Genomic DNA, 22,909 nt, shown 5'->3' on the forward strand with positions numbered 1-22,909 from the left:
TCGCACTCAAGTGTTGAGCAGAAATGCTCCTGAAGCTCAGTGAGTTTATCACACTCAGGTGTTGAGCAGGAATGCTCCTGAAGCTCAGTGAACTTATCACACTCAAGTGCTGAGCAGAAAATGCTCCTGAAGCCCAGTGATCTTTACATGTTGTGTTGAGCATTGCTCCTGTCTTTTTTCGCCCGTCGCTTGCACCTACGTGCCAAGTCAGGAGAGGAACAGGTCTTCATAGTTGCCCCTTATTGGCCCAACTAGACCTGGTTCCCATCGACAGCCTTCCTGACTTCCCCTGAAAACTCTTTCAGGGACGGGGCACGATTGGCACACGCGTTCTTCCCCCGGAGATTCCGGGCGGTCTTACATCTGAACGCGGAGGTTCAGGTGCTATCACAGGCATGTGATAGTTACCATCACTTCTGCGAGCACCCCCTAGAAATGTGTAGCGTGCTTACGCCTTTAGAAGTGGAACCTAGTGGTTGAGTGCTTCTTCTCTCCAGAGGAGATCCTGAAAGCTTTTCGATCACTTCAGTGCTCTCTTTCCTGCAAAATGGGTTGGAGTAGGCTGTTTTCCTTCACCCTCAAAATGATGTTGCCTCGGTGTTTAAACGACACTCATCGTGTTGCAGAAGTGTGCAGAAGCACGTTCTGATCGTCAGGTTCCTGAGGAGCAAGGTCTTGTAAATCCTTGCGTCCCTCTTTATCCTCTTGGGCCTTGTCCCTGGTGCGACTGCACTGCAGAGTCCGCCCCTGAGCCACTGCAGGCAGTGAGTTAAAAATTCTGTTATATCAGTTCTCCTGCTCGCGTGGTCTCTACTAGAGGGTAGGGACTTGCTCGCTTTCGGTCAACGTATTGTGCCTGGAGTCTGGGCCGGCTAACTCTCACAAGCTGAGACCCCGGCTCGGATTCTGCCCTAGGTTCCTACCTCTCCCGTAATAGGAGCAGGTGGTGAGCCTGCAAGCGCTGCCCTGGAGGAGGCAGATCTAGCCCTGGCTTCTCTGTCCGTTCGCTTGGACGTGTACAGAACGCAAGCCATAGACCTCAGACCAGATCTACAAATATCTGTTGGAATTCAGCAGAGAGGGAAGGCTTTTTCCATGCAAAGTCGCACTAGTGCTTGCCTTCATTTCGGTAAAAGTCCGAGATGCAACATGTCCACTTAGGTGTTGAGCTCCTCTATGATGAGTGTAAAGTGCTCCGCCTGGGCGTTGACGATATGCTTTGCTAAAACAGATTCTAGAGTTGGGGGTTGGACGACACCTAGTTGAACCGCTGCTTACCGTGGGCTCCCTTCTCATGAAGCCAGTTTCACCGTGAGCCCGGTTCAAGTGTCGGCTTGCTGCGCCATTCCCCTCCTATGGACTGGATACGTGCGCCTTTTGTACTCCAGTTGAGTTCCCTTAAAATTGAACCCTGTTGAGTTCCTCCACACCCCTCCGACGTCGGACGTGCGTAACGTCTGGTGTTAGGCCTACCACTCGTAAGCAGTGTGGAACCTGTGTTAGGCTAGGTCCATATGTCGCGGTCCCTACGGCGACCCCATATGTGTATTCTTCCACGATACAGCTCCCTGCGGTGAGCCCGTGTCTTCCCTCGGCAGAGTCTCTCTGCCGTCACTGTCCGGTGTGTCTCCCCCCGTCTTAGGCTGGAGCCACCCCAGTGACATTCCATATGTTAGACTGCCCGGTTTCCGCTCAGTTCATATGTGTATTTTCCACGTTACCTCCCTCTGGGTTGGATATGGCTTCCGCAGCGTCCCTTCCTTCCAATGTACGGGGAACACTTTCCCAGTGGTCCTGTAGGAACAGCAGTGACTTCCTTGGCCTAAGCCCTGTCCTTCCCCGCCTTAAATTTGCGGGGGCATCAGGAGGCTTTGGTTTAGGCACTGGAAGGTGGCAGCGTTAGTGGCGTTTTCAAAGGTTATCCCCATTCAGTCGGCCGTCGACTACGTCTGACGTTATCGACTGAAAGGGATAGTCCTGGTTGCGTATGCAGCGGTAGTGGAAAGGGGACGTAGTCCCCTTTCCACTACCGCTGGACCACCGCTGACCCCGGGTTACTCTCGGCTCCTCAGCGAAAAGCAACTAGTGCGTGCATCCACTTCCGTATTTATACCCGCGCCGCGGGGGCGGAGTGTGTGATGCGAATCACGCACGCCAATTACATTGGCTCGTTCAATAGTACTCGAAGAGGATAGGCTCTCTAGCGAGATCACCCATCAGTCGACCGTCGACTACGTCCTCCGTTCCCTCCTTCAGGGAACGGTGGGTTGCATATGCAACCAGGACGTTACATACGTAACCTGAGACGTTTCTCTAGTTCATCATGTTGGAGATTATGTTCAATTTGTGAACTGTGTATGTATGTTTGTGTGGATAACTGAATAATTAAAGTCTTTATTTTTGTTGCTGAATATCTTTGCAAATTGTAGCTTATTCTGGCCAAGACCCTCCCACTTTTTTGTAAATATGTCTATTAAGTCTTTCTTTTTTTAGGTTTAGTTTTCAGTTTTAATTTATTTAGTATTATTTAGTACTGTGTGTATAAATGTGTGTGTGTGTGTGTGTGTGTGTGTGTATATGGTTAATGAGGACACAAATGTGTATAATGACATAGGTATTACTTCCTGTGTCCAAAAGAAATACCCAATATGCTAATGAGCTAATGTTTGTTTGTGTAGGTACGCAGGAGGAAGATGATGGAGATGATCTGTTGTTGAAATATGTTGATGAGTTCTGGTGGTTTCCTCATATGTGGAGTCATATGCAGCCTCATCTCTTCCATAATGAATCCTCTCTGATGGAACAAATGATCCTGAACAAAGACTTTGCTTTGGTGAGAAAAACTACACTTTTTACTTGCCCTTACACAATCACTGAACAAAACCATCATCCAGGTATTATCATATCCAGTGAAAAATACTCATTCACCTAAGGAACCATTAGCCCGACAGCGACTCATGTGTCATTTACTGAGAGAAAATGAACACTAATTATGCATGTTTTACAGGTGCTTTGAGACTTCAGTTGTTCCTCAAATAGAGAAGTACCTCTCATGGTTTTGACAGAATCATTGAAACCTACAAATAAACGGGGAAGGGTGTGAGCGTGTATGTGCTCTTACTTAGTTATCTCTCAGTAACACTCCTGCATTTATTTGCCCCCCTTTTTCTGTGAAGCAGCACTCTCATGCCACACTCAAAGACACTTTTCCAGCAGAATGTAATACTCTGACACATATATTTACCCTTCATGTATTACAGAGTGACACACATACTGTAAATGGATGCAAGCAACTCATTCCATCTCCCATCTCATGATCCCGTCTACTATTCTGCTCTTTATCTTTCCCTGTATGACTTTCCCTGTCTATAAAACGGGCCAGATATATGTCCTAAAATGTATATATATATATATATATATATATATATATGTATATATATAAATGAGAAATGCCCTATAAGACATGACAGAAACATTAAGATTTCTAAGTGAATTTCAAAGAAAAAGAATCTAGCTGTAAGCTGGCACACTAAGGGGTGATCATTGGCATTCCTCATTATCACACAGCCTGTTTTATTTAGTTATGAGCTGTTTGGAAGCCAAACACTGCAGCTGAACCGTCAGAGAGGATATCTTCATGATCCAGCGAACAAGTAAACTGTCGTGCAAGTGAACTATCCATCCATTGTGCTGTGCAGTGCCACTCATGCATGTTTGATGCAATTTGGTCAGTTTTTTTGTTTGATTTTTGCTCTCAGAAGTACGCTTTGTATGTTACTGCAAGAAATGTTTTAAAACATGTATATTCACTATATGCTTAAAAGTATTGGGAAAATCCTCTTAATTATTTAATTCAGGTTTTCAATCAGAACCAATGCCACAGGTGTCACAGCCATACAATCTGCATTTGTAAACATTTGTGAAAAAAATGGGTCATTCTGAAGAGCTCAGTGAATTCAAGCATGGTACTGTGATAGGATGCCACCTTTGCAGTTCGTGAAATTTCATCCATGCTAGATAATCCGTGGTCAACTGTAAGTGGTATTATTGGAAAGTGGAAGCATTTAGGAACAAATTGGGGTCCTCGAGTGCTGAGGCGCATGGTGTGTAATAGCAGAGACTATTTATATAGAGACATGCCACTTCCTCGATCCTCAATACAACTATACAGTATACGGAAAACCTGTAACGCCAAAGATGGCGGTTGTATGCACATGTCCCGCCCCTCCCCCTGGAAAGCCAATCGTCTGCTTTTAACAGTCAAGCCGGGAAACATTTAAGCCTATCGTCTGGTTCCACTGACGCATGCGCACAGTTGAGGTTTGTGACAGCAGAAAATACGTTACTGTTTGAAAAGGCGGCAGATTTGATATGCAGTGTATGTGTGAGTTGTTTAAATATCAGACTTACCAAGTCTCCCGGAAGTTCCCGGAGTCTCCCCCATATTGATAGCGGCTCCCTGATGCCCACAAATTAGTTAAAATCTCCCGGAATCTAGAGCGAACGAGCAAGAGCTCGCACATACTGTGCTTCAAACCGTGTAGCGCGTGCACGACAGAGAGGGAGAGAACCCTTGCGTATGCGCAGTAAAAGCATAACTTGTGGGGGAAAAGGCGTTTTAAACCTTATTTTGGGGCAAAGTCATCAAACTTTTTCAGCGATTTTTATCATATTTTACTGCTGTTTTTATACATGCAGTTTTTATGTCCCGGTGACCAGTGAAAGTGCAGTTCTGACACTCTGCCCATTCATTTAGATAGGAGCCTGGTCTTGTTAGTCCGAAATAGCTGCCCGGAGGCGTTGCCAAGATGGCGGCCGAGTGGCATGACTTGCCTAAAACGACTTTGGTAATAGTTGCCAACACTGACAACGCTGAGCTGAAGAGTTCCAAACTTCCACTGGTATTAATATCAGCACAAAAATTGTCAGGCAGGAGCTTCATGGAATGGATTTCCATAGTTGAGCAGCTTCATGCAAGCCTCACATCACCAAATACAATGCCAAGCATCGAATGGGTTGTGGAAAGCACGCCGCCACTGGACTCTGGAGCAGTGAAAACGTGTTCTTGGCAAAAACTTGATTGAAGAATCACACTTCTCCGTTTGACAGTCTGATGGATGAATCTGAGTTTGGCGGATGCCAGGAGAACATTCATACATAACTGCATTGTGCCAACTGTAAAGTTTGGTGGAGAAGGGATAATGGTAAGGGCCTGTTCATTTTTGACAATGCTATGCTTCCAACTTTGTGGGAACAGTTTTCAGTGCCCCAGGGCACAAAGCAAGGCCCATAAAGACATGGCTGGAAGAGTTTGGTGTGGAAGAACTTGACTGGCCCACACAGAGCCCTGACCTTGACCCCTTTTGGATAAACCGAAACGGAAATTGCTAGCCAGGACTTCTCATCCAACATTAGTGCCTGATCCTACAAATGCTCTACTGCAGGGGTGTATAACTCAGTTCCTGGAGGGCCACAACCCTGCAGAGTTTAGCTTCAACCCTAATTAAACACACCTGATTCAGCTAATCAAGGTCTTCAGGATTACTAGAAACTTCCAGGCAGGTGTTTCTGGAGCTGGTTGGAGATAAACTCAGCAGGACAGTGGCCCTCCAGGAACTGAGTTTGACACCCCTGCTCTACTGGATGATTGGGGCACAAAATTCCCACAGAAACACTCCAAAATCTTGTGGAAAGCCTTCCCAGAAGAGTGGAAGCTGTTCTTGCTGAAATAGGGGGACCAACACCATATTAATGTCTATGTATTTAGAATGCAATACACTGTTGGTGTAATAGTCAGGTGTTCCAATACTTTCGTCCTTATAGTGTATATAAATGCCCAGCAAGGTATTGTAGATTGTTGTGTGCTCACTAGCTGTTAGGTGTCATCTGTACTGTTAGGCTGTATGTTAAAATCACTGTCATTTGGCAGTTTGAATATTAGAAAAACAGCCATGTGATGTGAACAGTGGAATGAATGATAAACAACAGAGCGTAAAGTGCCCCTGCTGGAAGTCACAAACAAGCACAGATTCTGTCTGAAAGCATAACCGCCAGCTAAATTATAATTTGAGTCATGCGCCACGGCTTGAGCAGTTTAGCTAATAGTTTTTTATGCAAATGCAGTCAGTAATGTTTTAACTAAGCTCTTTTGAAAACAATAGTCTGGTTTATCTATATTATTAATTGTTTGCTTTAGATCTGAGGCAATAATCTTTCACATTCTCCTGAAAGTTCTTCTACAATGCCGAATTACAGCTTTAGTGATTCGAAGGTGAACCAGATAAAAAAAAAAGATTGACGTATTTAAAAAAGTCTCTGGTGCTATTATGCATCTTTTTATATCAAAGTATTTAATTAAACAATGCTCGTCATCACTTTTTTGTTGTATTTAGTGTAGGTATTCTCATAATTTTTAATTGCAACGACATCTCTTCTCTTCTCTGATGATGTGTTTACTGGCACGGGGGTGGGACGTCCTGTCAATCACATGAGATCAGAGCAATAGCAAACCATAACCATCCAACGATCCAATCAATTCCTGATGGACAAAATCAAGTCCCACACTACAATTATTCTTGTTCATGAAGCCATTTCACTCACATATATATGTCACAATATGGAAGAAAAGACTTTCACATCTTCTGGTTCATGCCGACTTAAACGTGGTTCATTTATTCAAAAAGCATGATCGTTTTTGTCGCAGACCCTGATTTTCAATTTTAAAATAGGAAAATGCCTCAAAAATAATAATCAGTAAAATAATGATAATTCGTTTAAAAATTAACAGGAAACAGAGAAATACTGTTGTGATTGAAGGATTTATTTACTTCATCAGTATAGCTCATAGGATGCTACACTTAAAGCAGCTTCACCAACACTAGTTTTTGTGTTTCTATGTGTTTATGGTTCAGGTTTTGCCTACATTCTGAGGACCAATATTCCTAAAAGGATAATAAAACCTAAAATCAACTACATTATCGGGAGCAGCCAACAGTCCCTGCAAGGAAAAAAAGCTCAATAAATATACTAAATAATGCCTTAATTAAGATTTAAATATGCAGAAATTATGATGGTTTTGGCATAGAAAATATCATTAATAGATGCCAATGGAAATTCTCCAACATGATAGAAATATAAACATGTATTTGTGTGTGTTTTTTTACAATGTAATGGAAGTTTAGTGACAGATTATTTCTTTTGTATTGTGGCGCGCATTAGAGTGAAACAAACTATTGAAGAAAAGATGTAGGGTGGGGTCTTGGGGTCAATTCATTGGTGGTTGATGAAATGTAACATACAAATGAAACCATTACAAATTGATAAAATTTATTTAAATGAGTTTCCTTAATACAGTTTTAGAGCTGACATTAGGATCTGCTCAAAATCTGTTGCAATCAACAAATAGCAAACTTCAAAACTTTCTCATGAAAAATCTCCTACATGAGTGACCAAGGTCAAGCAGTTAGCATGCACTTGACTCTGGGCACTGAGTTAAACAGACTTGTGTCTGTCAGCTCATAGGGCAGAGACTGTGAGAGTCAAGCTGACAGAGAATTTCAATGGGCCACGAGCAGAAGTTTGATAATCTAGAGAAGACAGCTTTGATTTGTCTTTGTTGGTTTGGGGGCTTGATTAAAATCAGAGCTGTGCAGCTAAGCTAACAGATGAGTGTACATGAGAGGATGGAGGTTGTGGGTGGTTTTCTCTGTGTGTGTGTGTGTGTGTGTGTGTGTGTGTGTGTGTGTGTGTGTGTGTGTGTGTGTGTGTGTGTGTGTGTGTGTGTGTGTGTGTGTGTGTGTGTGTGTGTGTGTGTGTGTGTGTGTGTGTGTGTGTGTGTGTGCGTGTGTGTGTGTGTGTGTGTGTGTGTGAAAATCTCTTGAGGGAAATTCTATGGATTGCTGGATCCTCATGATGTGGAAGTTAAATCTGAAATTTCACCTCAAAATATAGTTATCGACTCATCTGTTCTTTAGATGTCTATTATCTCACCTATCTGATTTTAATTAGTAAGCCTAGAGAAATTTAAAAATGAAAATGGATTTTTCATAAAAATCATAAAGTCTTGAATCAATAGCTCGGAGGTAGCTCTGTCTAACTCTGAAGATAAGTGTGAATATGTGTGTTAAGGAGAGCGCCAGCTATATAAATGTGTGTGCGTCTGTTTCTAAAAAAAGGGATTTTTGGTTATTTTGTCTTCTCAAACACTCAACATGATTTCCATTACACGAGAGTAGATGTTAAAACTTCATGCTGATTTGTACTCGGCTTTCGCCAAGATAATCACCAACTAAGACGTAGCTTTACAGTAACCTATGCTTCTCCATCCATTTACGCTTCTTTCCATCTGGTGAGGTGAATCTTCTGTCTGGTGTTAATACAGTGTATTGCACGTCAGCACACACAATGGCTGCAACCACAGTGTGGTCCCCCATAACAACCCTCTGGATTGAGCGGAGTAGGGAACATCTCTAGGGTCTTCAAGTGGGCACCTTCCGTCCTCAGTGTTTCGTCGACTAGCCCACGACACCTCAAGAGGGCTCGACAGTGACTCTGGCGTCCCAGAGTCACCCCCCTCCGTCCCCCACTCAACTCAGCCCAGCTTACTGACCTCTACTTCCCTCTTGCTGCTGAGACCTAACCACAATCTCACAATCTCTCCGCAACCCAACCATACGCGCCAACCCGTTTGACTAAGGCTGTCGAGCCCCACTGGTGCGTTAATATGCAGTTTCAGTGGCAACGGTTCCGTATGGCATACCACCTACCACAAAACACAATATCTGCCCAACCACCCGTCATTCACGCAATATACACAGGAACGTAATGACTGTAAATACTATACAACCTATACAAATAAACCAACAGTTGCTGCTGAGACCTAACCACAATCTCACCGCAATCCAACCATACGCACCAACCCGTTTGACTAAGGCTGTCGAGCCCCACTGGTGCGTTAATATGCAGTTTCAGTGGCAACGTTTCCGTATGGCATACCACCTACAACAAAAACACAATATCTGCCCAACCACCCCTCATTCACGCAATATATACAGGAACGTAATGACTGTAAATACTATACAACCTATACAAATAAACCAACAGTTGCTGCTGAGACCTAACCACAATCTCACAATCTCTCCGCAACCCAACCATACGCGCCAACCCGTTTGACTAAGGCTGTTGAGCCCCACTGGTGCGTTAATATGCAGTTTCAGTGGCAACGGTTCCGTATGGCATACCACCTACCGCAAAACACAATATCTGCCCAACCACCCGTCATTTACGCAATATACACAGGAACGTAATGACTGTAAATACTATACAACCTATACAAATAAACCAACAGACCTTTCAAGTTTTCAAGAATTCTACGAAACCGTAGCATGGCGGCCTGTACACAGCCAGCTAGAATCTTTCCGTCTCAACCACAGCCAGTTGCTGCTCCTTTCTGCTGCTTCAGATAAGTTCTTTACTGTACGACGCAACTCTTGGCCACTGAATCCGACGTCTCTGAGGAACCGGGTTGTAGAGTGTGCCACAAAACCACGACAACCCACTTCCACTGGATAAACCTGGACTCTCCATCCTCGCTGTTCTGCTTCAGTGGCCAGATGAGCATACCGCAGTTTCTTCCTCTCATATGCCTCATCTACCGCATCCTCCCATGGCACTGTTAACTCTATCAGTTGAACAATGCGTGCTGATCCAGACCACAAAACAATATCTGGTCGTAGGTTAGTGGTGGCAATCTCAGGTGGAAAAATAAGCCATTGATCAAGATCAACCAGCATCTTCCAGTCCCTAGCAGCTTCCAGTTGTCCTGGGCGAGAATTGGTGTTAGCACCTTTTCTTGGTGGTTGCTCGCCTGGGCGGAGGAATATTGTCGTCTGCGTGTAATGTTTTGCTAGAACAGGCGGCAATTTATTGGTCATACTACGCTTGCCTTCCAATGCTAAAGCCAAACATCGCAATACTTGGTCATGGCGCCAAGTAAACCGACCCTGGCTAAGAGCCACCTTACATCCTGTCAAAATGTGCCTTAATGTGGCAGGTGATGAACACAAAGGACAAGATGGATCCTCTCCTACCCAGAGGTTTAGGTTCTGCGGTGATGGGAGAACATCATATGTTGACCTAATAAGGAAACTGATCCTACTCTCTTCCATTGACCAAAGGTCTTGCCAGCCCATTTTGCGTTGTTCCACACTCTCCCATCTCATCCACTCTCCCTGCTTGGCCTGGGAAATGGCCTTTATACATCTCATCCTCTCCTCCTGCTTTCGCACCTCGTTGACTACCAGCTTCCTCCTTTGGGCTGGGCCTGCCTTGTGCCATTTAGGAGGAGCTAAACTGAGCCCAAAACCCCCTCTTCCATGCTGTACCTGTCCCACGATATCCCCAATTTGAAGGTCAGCCTTTGCCTCTACTACAGATTTCTTTGCTGACCACTTTCTACCAGTTTTTACCACAGGGGCTGTCTCCCTTACACATTTGTCACGTGACTCTGCTAAAGTCGTTTCCAGTCTGACCTTGGCACACTTAAACTCCTCGGTTAAAGCAGAGACTGGCAGCTGCAATACTCCTTTACTATAAAGTCCCACTCTGCTGAGGCAGCGTGGAACTCCCAACCATTTCCTGATGTATGAACTTATTAACGCTTCCAGCTTATCCACTGTTGTCAAAGAAACCTCATACACAGTCAGTGGCCACAGCAACCTTGGCAGTAGACCAAACTGAAAGCACCAGAGTTTCAGTTTGCCTGGTAGAGCACAGCTGTTTATGCTCTTCAACCCTTCCACTGCTTGTCGTCTAACTTCTCCCACTCGAACTGTGTCCTTTAGATCCCCATCGTACCATCTCCCTAGACTCTTCACTGGCTTCTGAGAAACTGTTGGTATTGCCTCACCATTAATGAAGAATGTTTTATCTACTACCTTGCCTTTAATTATGGAGATGCTCCTTGATTTAGAGGGCTTAAATTGCATTCGTGCCCATTCAATATTATCTGTTAACTTCCCCAATAACCGATTAGTGCAGGCTACCGTTGTAGTCATGGTTGTCATGTCATCCATGTATGCTCTGATTGGTGGTAGTCGCATCCCAGAAGCCAAGCGCTCTCCTCCTACTACCCATTTTGATGCCCTAATGATTACTTCCATTGCCATGGTAAAAGCCAGTGGAGAAATGGTGCATCCTGCCATTATTCCAACCTCTAAGCATTGCCATGTAGTGCTGAATTCTGGAGTTGAGAAACTAAATTGCAAATCTCCAAAATAGGCTTTCACTAAATTTGTTATCGACATCGGTACCCTGAAAAAATCAAATGATGCCCAAAGAAGCTCATGTGGCACTGAACCATATGCATTAGCCAAATCCAGGAATGTCACGTGGAGCTCCTTCCTCTCCTTTTTAGCTGATTGAATTCGTTGCCAGATAACACTGATGTGTTCTAAGCATCCTGAGAATCCTGGAATGCCCGACAGATAATAATACTTATATATCGCAATGTGTTCTAACCAGACGTGACATGCAACAGTCTTTTTCATCAATCTAAATAATTTTTGTCATAACCTGCAGCAATAGATATTACATATTAGAATCATTTCTGAAGGATCATGTGATACTGAAGACTGGAGTTATGTCTACACTTGTGTATACACTTTAGTAATACACTTCTAAGTAGGCTACATCTGTACTCTGTTACTTGTGACCATCCCTGTGTATGTGTGTTTATGAAAGATTGTATTATGTTTGAGTATGCGCTTGACATCCAAATATAAAGTATTTATTGGTGTGTATTTCTCATTACAGGAGCATGGTATTCCAGTAGATCTGGGATATGCCGTGGCCCCTCATCATTCTGGTGTTTATCCAGTCCATATTCAGCTGTATGAGGCTTGGAAGAAAGCATGGGGGATACGAGTGACCAGTACTGAGGAATACCCACACCTCAAGCCTGCACGTCACCGCAAGGGATTCAGTCATAACAACATCATGGTACGGTTCATCACATAGAGGACACTTTTTTACACCACACACAGAAATCTTTCAAAGCGTACGACAAATAATTGATGTAGCATAAAATGCATTTTTCCTGGGATCAAAATCTCAGGAAACAATATATCACACACTTGAAAGTTTATATAAGAGAATATTAATATTAGAAAATGTAATAGTTTATTATTTAATATTCTATTTTCACATCCACAGGCAGTCATATAAGATCATATACCCTATTTCTCAATGTCTGAATAAACTGTAGTGTTATCATATTTTGTTCTACTGTAGCTTACCAAAATAACTCAGGTAGTGCCGTGAAAAATGCAGTAAAACTTCCCTGCTAGAGACTGCCAAAATACAAGCAACAGCTAGCATAGGAAATCAATGAAGCACACACACACTCCAAAAGAATTAATGATGACACACTGGGACTCAGATGAAATACCCCATAGTGCATTCACCACAGTCAAATCTATTAGTGGTACACACACACAGATTTTGACTAGATGTCCCTAACTGCAGCAATGAATCAATTTTTTAAATAGTTTTTTGCTGTCTCTGTCCCTCATTTCTGGTCCAAGGCTTTCTGGTTATCTGAAGATTCCTCCTAAAAGTGTCATGTTTCAATGTGTTTATGTTCTATTTTGTGATCTGGTTTCCCCCTGTCTTTGTGATTTTGGTTTAGTCCTGTTAGTTTTTCCCGCTCCTCGTTTGTGTTCAGTTTCTTCACCTGTGTTCAGTTAATTATCCCATTAGTCCCAGTTCTTTTAAGCCTTGTGTTTTCCCTTAGTGTTTGTTGGTTGTCGTCCTTGTATGGTTGTCTCTCTGAATTCCTGGAGTTTGTTATTTTGTTCCTGAAGTTTATTTTGTAAATAAATCAACTACTCTGAAGTTCCTGCATCCTCGTCTTCAGGTACTTGCACACAACCTGACAGAACGACCAACCGTACCGACAGAAGGCTTGACCATACCGACGGAAGAATTCACCACACAAGATCCAGCAGTATGTTCGCCAGTGTCTCTTCCCCAACCACCGAGCGGGAGAGAGGACATCCATTTGCGGAGACCCGGTTGGCCATATTTCGTGGCACCCGTGGAGGCCGCAGTAGAGGAGGTGGTCGAGAAGAAGCCCGACACCACTCTACATTCTGGCCTCTTTTCAACCCTGGGTTGGTAATGTCCAGCCAGGGCTCCATCCACCACCGTTTCCGTCTAGCCCAGAGCCCTCGCCGCTGGTCTCGTTAGACCTAGAACTTCCACCGCTGATCCCAACCAGCCCAGAGTTTCCTTCGCCACTGGTTCCGTCCAGCACCAAGCCCTCTTCGCCGCTGGTTCCGTCCAGCACCAAGCCCTCTTCGCCGCTGGTTCCGTCCAGCACGAAGCCCTCTTCGCCGCTGGTTCCGTCCAGCACCAAGCCCTCATCGTCGCTGGTCCCGTCCAGTTCCGAGTCCCATGATGTGCTGGTCCGGTCCAGTTCCGAGTCCCATGATGTGCTGGTCCGGTCCAGTTCCGAGTCCCATGATGTGCTGGTCCGGTCCAGTTCCGAGTCCCATGATGTGCTGGTCCGGTCCAGTTCCGAGTCCCATGATGAGCTGGCCCCGTCCAGTTCCGAGTCCCATGATGAGCTGGCCCCGTCCAGTTCCGAGTCCCATGATGAGCTGGCCCCGTCCAGTTCCGAGTCCCATGATGAGCTGGCCCCGTCCAGTTCCGAGTCCCATGATGAGCTGGCCCCGTCCAGTTCCGAGTCCCATGATGAGCTGGCCCCGTCCAGTTCCGAGTCCCATGATGAGCTGGCCCCGTCCAGTTCCGAGTCCCATGATGAGCTGGCCCCGTCCAGTTCCGAGTCCCATGATGAGCTGGCCCCGTCCAGTTCCGAGTCCCATGATGAGCTGGCCCCGTCCAGTTCCGAGTCCCATGATGAGCTGGCCCCGTCCAGTTCCGAGTCCCATGATGAGCTGGCCCCGTCCAGTTCCGAGTCCCATGATGAGCTGGCCCCGAGCTGGCCCCGTCCAGTTCCGAGTCCCATGATGAGCTGGCCCCGTCCAGTTCCGAGTCCCATGATGAGCTGGCCCCGTCCAGTTCCGAGTCCCATGATGAGCTGGCCCCGTCCAGTTCCGAGTCCCATGATGAGCTGGCCCCGTCCAGTTCCGAGTCCCATGATGAGCTGGCCCCGTCCAGTTCCGAGTCCCATGATGAGCTGGCCCCGTCCAGTTCCGAGTCCCATGATGAGCTGGCCCCGTCCAGTTCCGAGTCCCATGATGAGCTGGCCCCGTCCAGTTCCGAGTCCCATGATGAGCTGGCCCCGTCCAGTTCCGAGTCCCATGATGAGCTGGCCCCGTCCAGTTCCGAGTCCCATGATGTGCTGGCCCCGTCCAGTTCCGAGTTCCATGATGTGCTGTTCCACTCATTCCAAGGAATGAGTCCTGCGCCAGAGCCCGCTGATCCTGCGCCAGAGCCCGCTGATCCTGCGCCAGAGCCCGCTGATCCTGCGCCAGAGCCCGCTGATCCTGCGCCAGAGCCCGACAGCTCCGCCCTGCACGCCTGAGGGTCCGACAGCTCCACCGTGGCCACGCCCACAGCCTGCTCCGCCCTGGCCACGCCCACAGCCTGCTCCGCCGTGGCCTCTTCCACAGCCTGTTCCACCCCGGTTCCCTGAGCTACCAGCTCCGCCCTGGAGGCTTCCTGTTCCTGTACCACCACGCCCTCGTCAGCCTCCAGGGCGCCCACCCTCCCACCCCTTTGGGTATTATGCGGCACGAGGAGGCGTCTTCGGGGAGGGGGGAGGTACTGTCATGTTTCAATGTGTTTAAGTTCTATTTTGTGATCTGGTTTCCCCCTGTCTTTGTGATTTTGGTTTAGTCCTGTTAGTTTTTCCCGCTCCTCGTTTGTGTTCAGTTTCTTCACCTGTGTTCAGTTAATTATCCCATTAGTCCCAGTTCTTTTAAGCCTTGTGTTTTCCCTTAGTGTTTGTTGGTCGTCATCCTTGTATGGTTGTGTCTATGAATTCCTGGAGTTTGTTATTTTGTTCCTGAAGTTTATTTTGTAAATAAATCAACTACTTTGAAGTTCCTGCATCCTCGTCTTCAGCTACCTGCACACAACCTGACAAAAAGCACAGTTCACCCTAAAATAAAAGTTTTGTCATAATTTACCACCTGCACGTGGGCTGATACCCGACAGGTGAACCGCTAATATTCAGTGTAACGTGGTATAAAGTTGTGCACCATTGAGCATTATAGCCAATCACTCTGAATTGAAGTGATTGACAGCTTCAGTGATTATATAGGGATCATTCTTTGCTCGCTTTCTGTATATAGTCCATTCATATAGTCCAATACGTTTTATTTTTCATGCTGCTAAGAGGACCAACAGCAACGTTTTTAAGAGAGACAACTGCATTCTAATGCGGCTGCGGTTTGGGTTACAGTCTTTGTCAAACGGGTTGGGTATGGAATTAAATTAGCGTTACTGTCGGATAACGGGTCGGTTGTTCTGTTAAGTAATGTAGGAACAGATGCAGGTTTACCAAACAGGACCCGTGCAGGATTCTGCCCTCGTGTAATGTCCTAAACCTTTCTTCTGTGGAACACAAATGGAGATGTTGACATTATGCCTAAAATCTCCTTTTGTGTTCCACAGAAGAAAGAAAGTCTTACATATACATTTGGAACAAGGAATGAGGTACAGTACATGATAAAATACAGAAGTAAAATTTTGCATATATAATGATAGATAATAGATTATATATTACAAATTCTCTTGAATTCATTTTATTTGTCTTACCTAACTGGAAAATCTGGATTTTTTTAGGTCAAAGCATAAACTTTATTAAATTTAGTTAGATTAATGCTTGAAATTAGAAAAAGCTATTTGCCAATGGGGTAAAAAACAAAACAAAAAAAACTTGTAATTGTTTTTGCAATTTTAACCTGTTTAGATATTTTAATTAGGGGAAAAATACTGATTGCAATATCTTTTATAACTCTTATGAAGCAGCAAAAATAAATGCACCCGTTATTTGATTCTTATGAACACTTGGGATTTTTTTATTATTATTTCAGAACAAATTGAGAAATTAGAGTACTCTCTTTTGTTATAACACCAGCCCACTACAACATGTTCTATTCTTTGTTCTTTCTAGTGAATTGGAGATTTGTCACTTTCTCTCATTCACAATACAAAAGAACAAGCGTTGGCAGGCCTAACTCAAATCAGTGTTGTTTCACGTGTAATTTAGCTGTCATCATCTTTAGCTTTTTAAGAGTGTTTTGAATCTAGCCAAAGGCAGATATTTTAGAGCAGGTGTTAGTGAGCACAAATCCCTAGCTTTTTTATTTAGTAGATGCACCGAAACAGGTTTTGGGTCAGTTGTTCGGACACCTGCGGCCTAATTAATGGCCTCCTCTGTGTGAGCACGACAGGTCTCAGATCAGAGATCCAGAGCACTGAATCATGATGAGTGTGGATACATGGAGCTTAAACATGAGCTATGAAGCATCTCAGACTGTTACAGGCTCCGCAATACAGCAAGCCGTCAAATTGCCATGGAACTATTTGCTCCTTTCACAAACCACCACAATAATATACTGACAGGGCAAGTTACATTCAATGAGAAGAAAGAGCAGGGGAGGTGGGTAGCAGAAAAGTGAACGGGAAAGACAGAGCACATGAATAGAGTCTCATAAATTCCCCAGGCATTCTGGTGGGACAGGCAGTTTAGTGTGTTTGCACTGGAATTGAATTTTAGGAGATGGAGTAGATTAAAATATTAAATCAAGGCCACATGCGTGCAATACAATTGTGCTGCGCCCCTCAAGTGTGTGTGTGTAGTTTCAGCTACGGCACACCTTTAGTTGAGCACGCATGCCACACAATACTCTGCAATAAAACACAGAGAGAGATGTTAAAGCGGGAAAAGCAATTAAGTTTAAGTTAGATAGAAAGATTGGACAGAGTCCCAAGGATCTGTTCCAGCTCAATCAAGCGGTCCGAAAACAAGCATATGGGTGATGAAAGCTCTTATCAGTGCATTAGAGACCAGTGTGTTTGTGGGTGTGTTAATGTAATAGATTTAGCTGTTTTAGCAGTTTGCTGGAGGAGTCTAGATGCCTCTCTGATATTTACACACTGTTACAGTGTTGAGAAATGGAGTCTGTTGCTCCTTGCAAACTCTCAACCTGTCTGTTTGCCACACACAGAGCAAGGATGTTGGACATAGAGTACATTATACACTTCAAAAGATTGCTGTCTGTAAGATTTTAAAAATATATATGTTTTTGAAAGTGTCCTATGTAATACTGTGAAATATTGTTAATATTTAAGATAAACTTTGTTCTATTTTCATATATATTAAATATGCAGTATATTTTATGTACATTAAATGTAATTTACTCCTGATGGAAAAGCTGAATTTTCTGTAGCAATTACTAGCAATTACCGGTGTTTAGTGTCAGATGATCCCTCAGAAATCATTCTAGAATGTTGAGTTGTTGCTCAAGAAACATTTCTTATTATTATTATGTTGAAAACAGTTGAGGCATAATATTTTTTGGAAACCATGTTGCATTTTTAAGGATTCTTTGATGAATGTAATCTTCAAAAGTACAGCATTTATTTGAAATAGGAATCTTTCATAACATTATAAAAGCCTTTACTGTCACTTACGATCAATTGAATGCATCCTTGCTGAATAACTTTTTAAAAAAATATTACTTACCCCATACTAAACGTTAGTGTATACTAACTGAAAGTTTTTCTCTTGTTTATGCTTTGAGTATGAATTTTGACTCAGATATTAGATTTCCCATCAAATTGCTTAAACAAAAAAGAAATAAAATAGAATCAAGTGTCGGCATAATAATAATAATATAAAGCTATAAAATAATGACTATAGTTGGCGTACCTCAGATAATTTGTTCTTGGAAGAATCTAAAGACAAATAGTTAAGAAAAAAATCAATAATCTCATTGCTTTGAGGAAAAAGCTGAGATATTAAAGCAATAGTTGAATAAAAAGAAAATATATATATTTTTGTTGTCATTATTTAGTCACTCTCATGTTGTTCCAAACCATGTTATTTTCTTACTTAATTAAAATTTTTTTGAAGAATGTATTGGTCTCTTAATTACAATGAATGGCAACTAAAGCTTTCAAGACATACAACAGTGAATGACGACCTGAATTTCTCAATCAAAGCTATTTTATACATTCAGAACACTTCGAATATTAGGCACAACGAATCTCGTAGACTATATTTTTTGATACTTTGGTATCCTTATATTGAAACCTGAATGTCTCGGTCCACATTTTTTGTAATTACATGGAAGCTATTATTTTGTCAAAATACAAACATATAATATGTTTTACTGTAGTTGGAGAAGTACACTACAGAAAAAGAGACAGAGCTTTTCTTATGTTGTCAAGAAGTAATTTTGTCACATTGAGTCACAGTATATTTCTTCTTCTCTTTTCATCTTGTCTGTCTTTGCCTGTTTGGCACATATTTTATTGAAACATTCAGCTTTTTCCCACTGAGAAATTATTCTGTTTTCTTTGACTGATTCAGACAGGAAGTGAATGGATGAATATACTGTATATGATGATACTGTCTCCATGCAACACCTGAATACAGATACACTGACATGAGACCTAATAAAAAGTTATGTGTAAAACTGAGACTGGGAGTATTACATGATAAACGTCACAGAGGTTTATAAATTTACCATAAGAATATTATTTTTTTTCTAATACAAAGCAGGGTTTGAACTGTTTTGGCAACAAATCTTTGTAGTCTAAAACTCTGTCTGTGTGTGTGTGTGTGTGTGTGTGTGTGTGTGTGTGTGTGTGTGTGTGTGTGTGTGTGTGTGTGTGTGTGTGTGTGTGTGTGTGTGTGTGTGTGTGTGTGTGTGTGTGTGTGTGTGTGTGTGTGTGTGTGTGTGTGTGTGTGTGTGTGTGTGTGTGTGTGTGTGTGTGAGCAGGTGCTGCCCCGTCAGACATGCGGCTTATTCACACACACCATCTTCTATAAAGAATATCCGGGAGGCCCTAAAGAACTGGACAAAAGCATACGAGGAGGAGAGCTGTTTCTGACTGTCCTGCTCAACCCTGTAAGTGTAAAACACACAGGCACACACATACTGCTATTCCCTGTTGTCTCTGCTCATTTCATCCTATCAGCCTGCTGTATTGTTTTTCTCTGTCTTATTCTGTCCTCATGCCCCCCTCCTCTCTCTCGCTGGGTTTCCATGTTAGTGTTGCTTATAGATTTGTTCTCCCAGCATGAATCACTGTTCTTATGTTGAAACTCTGACCTGCTTAAATCAGCAGCGAAATGAAAAACAAGAGTGTGTATACTGTTGTGTACTATGTGTGCTGTGTGTTTATACATTAAATCAGTGCTTTTCAACTAGTGGGTTGCAACCCAAAATTGAGTCACAGGTCTGTCCTGATAGGGTCACAGACCGCAGGAACAAAATAATGTATCTAACCATATGGCAATACATAGTTTGGGTAGCAAAAAGGAGTTATTACATTTTAAAAGAAAATGCTTCCCATGGCAAAGGTCGTGCATGCAATTTTGGCTTATGTACTATGAACAGATTTGTTGTTGTGTTGAGTCTATTGTTGTTATTGTTAACCAAAATTATAACTTAAACTATTACACATAATTTTCAGTAATTGAAATTAAAATGAATTATAATAAAACAATTAAATGGAAAAAACTTTTTAAAAAACAAAAAAGTTATAAAAATAACACTGAAAAAAATACAGCTAAATAGAAAAAAGCTAATACAATTTTGAAAAAAGCACATACCAAAATGACTAAAATTAAACTATAATTCAAATTAAAGCTGAAAATATAAAAATGAAATTAAAAATATTAATAAATACTATAATAGTATATGCATACTACTAAAATAACACCTAGTTGAGTCGCCACTGGATGCCTAAAACCCTGAAGAACAGCTGTGGAGTATTAATGGATATTGTAGAGTAACTGATGGATGAATACTGTATTTTGAATGGGCTAACATCCTGTGCTGCCTTTATGTGTATGAAAGGTATGAAAATGTAATGTTTAAAAAGTCATACTCTGGATGTTTGTGTTTGTGAAGAAATCAACTAAGTGAATCTTCTCCTTTGGCTAAAGGCAATTTATAAGGGGTTGACTCATTGCCATGATACTGCACTGACCTGAAAAACAAGCTGAATGTAATCAGAAATTGTGTATTCTCATGTTCACAAAGATCTTGGTCATCTGCTTATACCAGCAATAATAAACAACCCACAGACACAAATAGAGAGAGGGTGGGTGAAATGAACATAAGGAGATATGGAGGTGTGAAAATGTAGTATATTGTATTCACTCTGTGTGGAAAAAGATTGTTCACTTCACACTTACCTTGCCAAAGCCTACAATGTGTGATAGTGTGTTAGTACTGTGGTAATGTGTTAGTTTGTGTGGTTTTCTGAATAAAAGAGAATCCATGGAGAAAGAGATACTGAGAATAATTTATCTTTTTGGTAGTATGGATCAGTGCACTATATTTATTTGTTTATTGAATTTATATTTTAAATTCAGCATCATAAGCCAGTTACTATCAAATTTTTGCTATCAAACTTTTTTGTCTAATTATTTTCTATTAGTGATTTTTTTTCTTCCAATTTGATTTAACATTGAAAAATATAGTCTTCACTTTTAATTATACAATCATTTTTATGAATATAATTTAAAATATATATATATATTTATTTTATATATTATATTGTATTATGTTTGTATTATTTTATTTTAATGGTGAATGTGGATTATTTTGTGAATGAGAAACAACTTAATTTTTAGAATGAGAGGCTTGTTGAATATCACAGGCCTGTTGCATGAAGCTCTGAGTTTATGAGTAAGTTTAGTGTTGACAAAAAAATACAAACGTTTGGTATGAATGTTCTCTGTCAAATCAGGGTTTGATCCAGAGTTTGCATTTAACTCTATAAATCTTAGTATATCAATGCATGTGATGCATCAACTGAACTTAAATAATAAGTTTTATATATTACAGTTTTTCTCAATCGATTTGACACATTTCTCCAAATGAATGTAGTTGCTCTCAAAACAATTAACACAGCTCTAAACACTCTTATGTTGGCCCAACAGCACTGCATTTTATTCTAGTAATGCATTCATTAAATAGTAAAATCAAAACTACAAGTGTGTTCTTTGTTTATTTGATGACAAATTCAGCTGTAGATAACAAATACATGAATGAAAATACATGTTCCTCTTCAGTCGGTCAGTTGACGCCACATCGAGACAAATAGGAATCTCGCTAGAGAGGCCAATCTACTTTGAGTGAAACTAAACAAGCCAATGCACATTGCCGTGCAATCATTTGCATCAGCTGCGCAGCCTCACAGTGCGGGTGTATATCGAGTGCGATTGCACTTCAGCTTTTTGCTTTGGAGCCAAGCACTTCGATGCCTCTACTGAATTTGCACGAGGGTGCATCTGATTACATTTGCACAAGTGTGATCACGATCCACAAGTTCTCCAGGAACTTCGTACGGCAACGGACCTTGCGCTTCACTACGAAGGTCACCGCGAGGTCAGTGGGTCGCGCAATGTCCACACTAGTGGTCCAGGAACGCCATCTCTGGCTGTGTCTGGCCGACATGCAGGAGACCGACAAGCTCCAGTTCCTTAACCGCCCCGTGTCCCAGACCGGCCTCCTCAGTCTGATCGTTGCTGGGGGCGTCCTCCTGCATCTGCCCCTGCTCCCGCGCCGCAGCAGCAGCCTCCACCTAAACAGCGTCGTGGAGCCAGTCGGAGGCAGGCCGCCCTACCCGTCCAGGCCCCCGCCAAGAGGGGCGGCAAAGCCAGAGGCAAGCGGCCCTAGGACAGGCGATCCAGAGATGGAAGGGACTGCTCTCCAGGAGACGATGACTGCATCACTACCTCCCCTGGAAGCACACTCAGACCCAGCTACAGCTCCCAGAGAGAGCCTCCCGAGCCGCGTCCCTGTGTTCCACCTCTCTGCCCCACTCCGGGTACGCCCACGGTCCCTTTGGTCCCGCTTGTACGGTCTCTGCTAGCCTGGTCTCTGCGAGCCTGGTACTGGTCCGCTCCCCAGTCCGTCTCGCTGGCTCATTTGGACCATCAGGCTCGGCTATGCGATTCAGTTTGCCCGGCGTCCCCCCAAGTTTCGGGCCATCCACTCCACTACAGTGAGAGCAGCCGATGCCCTTGTCTTGCGCGCGGAGATCGTAGTCCTACTGGCGAAAGACGCGATAGAGCCGTTCCCTCCAGCCAACATGATCTTGGATCTCCGAGTTTTGAACCGGAGTCTCCACAAACTACCGTTCAAAATGCTGAAGCAGAGACGCATATTTGAATGCATCTGTCCCCGAAAATGGTTTGCAGCGGTCGACCTGTAGGACGTGTACTTTCATGTCTAGATTCTTCCTCGACACATGCCAATTCTGCGCCTTGCGTTCGAGGGTCGAGCATGTCAGTACAAAGTCCTACCCTTCGGGCTGTCCCTGTGCCCCCGTCTCTTCACGAAAGTCACGGAGGGGGCCCTTGTTCCCATGAGAAAACAGGGCGTTCGCATCCTCAACTATCTCGACGACTGGCTCATACTAGCAAACTCTCGAGATCAGCTATGCAAACACAGGGACCTTGTGCTCAATCACCTCAGCCAGTTGGGTCTTCAGGTCGACTGGGAAAAGAGCAAACTCTCCCTTGTGCAGGGGATCTCTTTTCTCGGTATGGAGTTGGATTCGGTCGCACAGACAGCGCGCCTCACAGAGCAGCGCTCTCAGTCTGTGCTGAACTGCTTGAACACGCTCAAAGGCAGGACAGCGGCCCCACTGAAATTCTTTCAGAGGCTCCTGGGGCATATGGCAGCTGCAGCAG

At 43.4% G+C, this 22,909-nt stretch overlaps 1 protein-coding gene across 2 annotated transcripts in view; it reads left to right on the forward strand.

Moving 5' to 3' along the window:
* Window positions 1–22,909, forward strand: part of ndst3 (N-deacetylase/N-sulfotransferase (heparan glucosaminyl) 3) — a 108,728-nt gene that overhangs the window by 32,484 nt on the left and 53,335 nt on the right. For both annotated transcript variants that reach the window (XM_077204571.1, XM_077204572.1), the window contains exons 4-6: window positions 2,679–2,833; window positions 11,812–11,997; window positions 18,978–19,106. In XM_077204571.1, coding sequence (XP_077060686.1) covers window positions 2,679–2,833; window positions 11,812–11,997; window positions 18,978–19,106 — 470 coding nt within the window. The remainder of the gene's footprint in view (window positions 1–2,678; window positions 2,834–11,811; window positions 11,998–18,977; window positions 19,107–22,909) is intronic.

The sequence above is a fragment of the Siphateles boraxobius genome, unplaced genomic scaffold (genome assembly GCF_051911475.1).
Source record: "Siphateles boraxobius isolate OS27281-9 unplaced genomic scaffold, OSU_SipBor_1 119, whole genome shotgun sequence".
Classification (NCBI taxonomy): domain Eukaryota; kingdom Metazoa; phylum Chordata; class Actinopteri; order Cypriniformes; family Leuciscidae; genus Siphateles; species Siphateles boraxobius.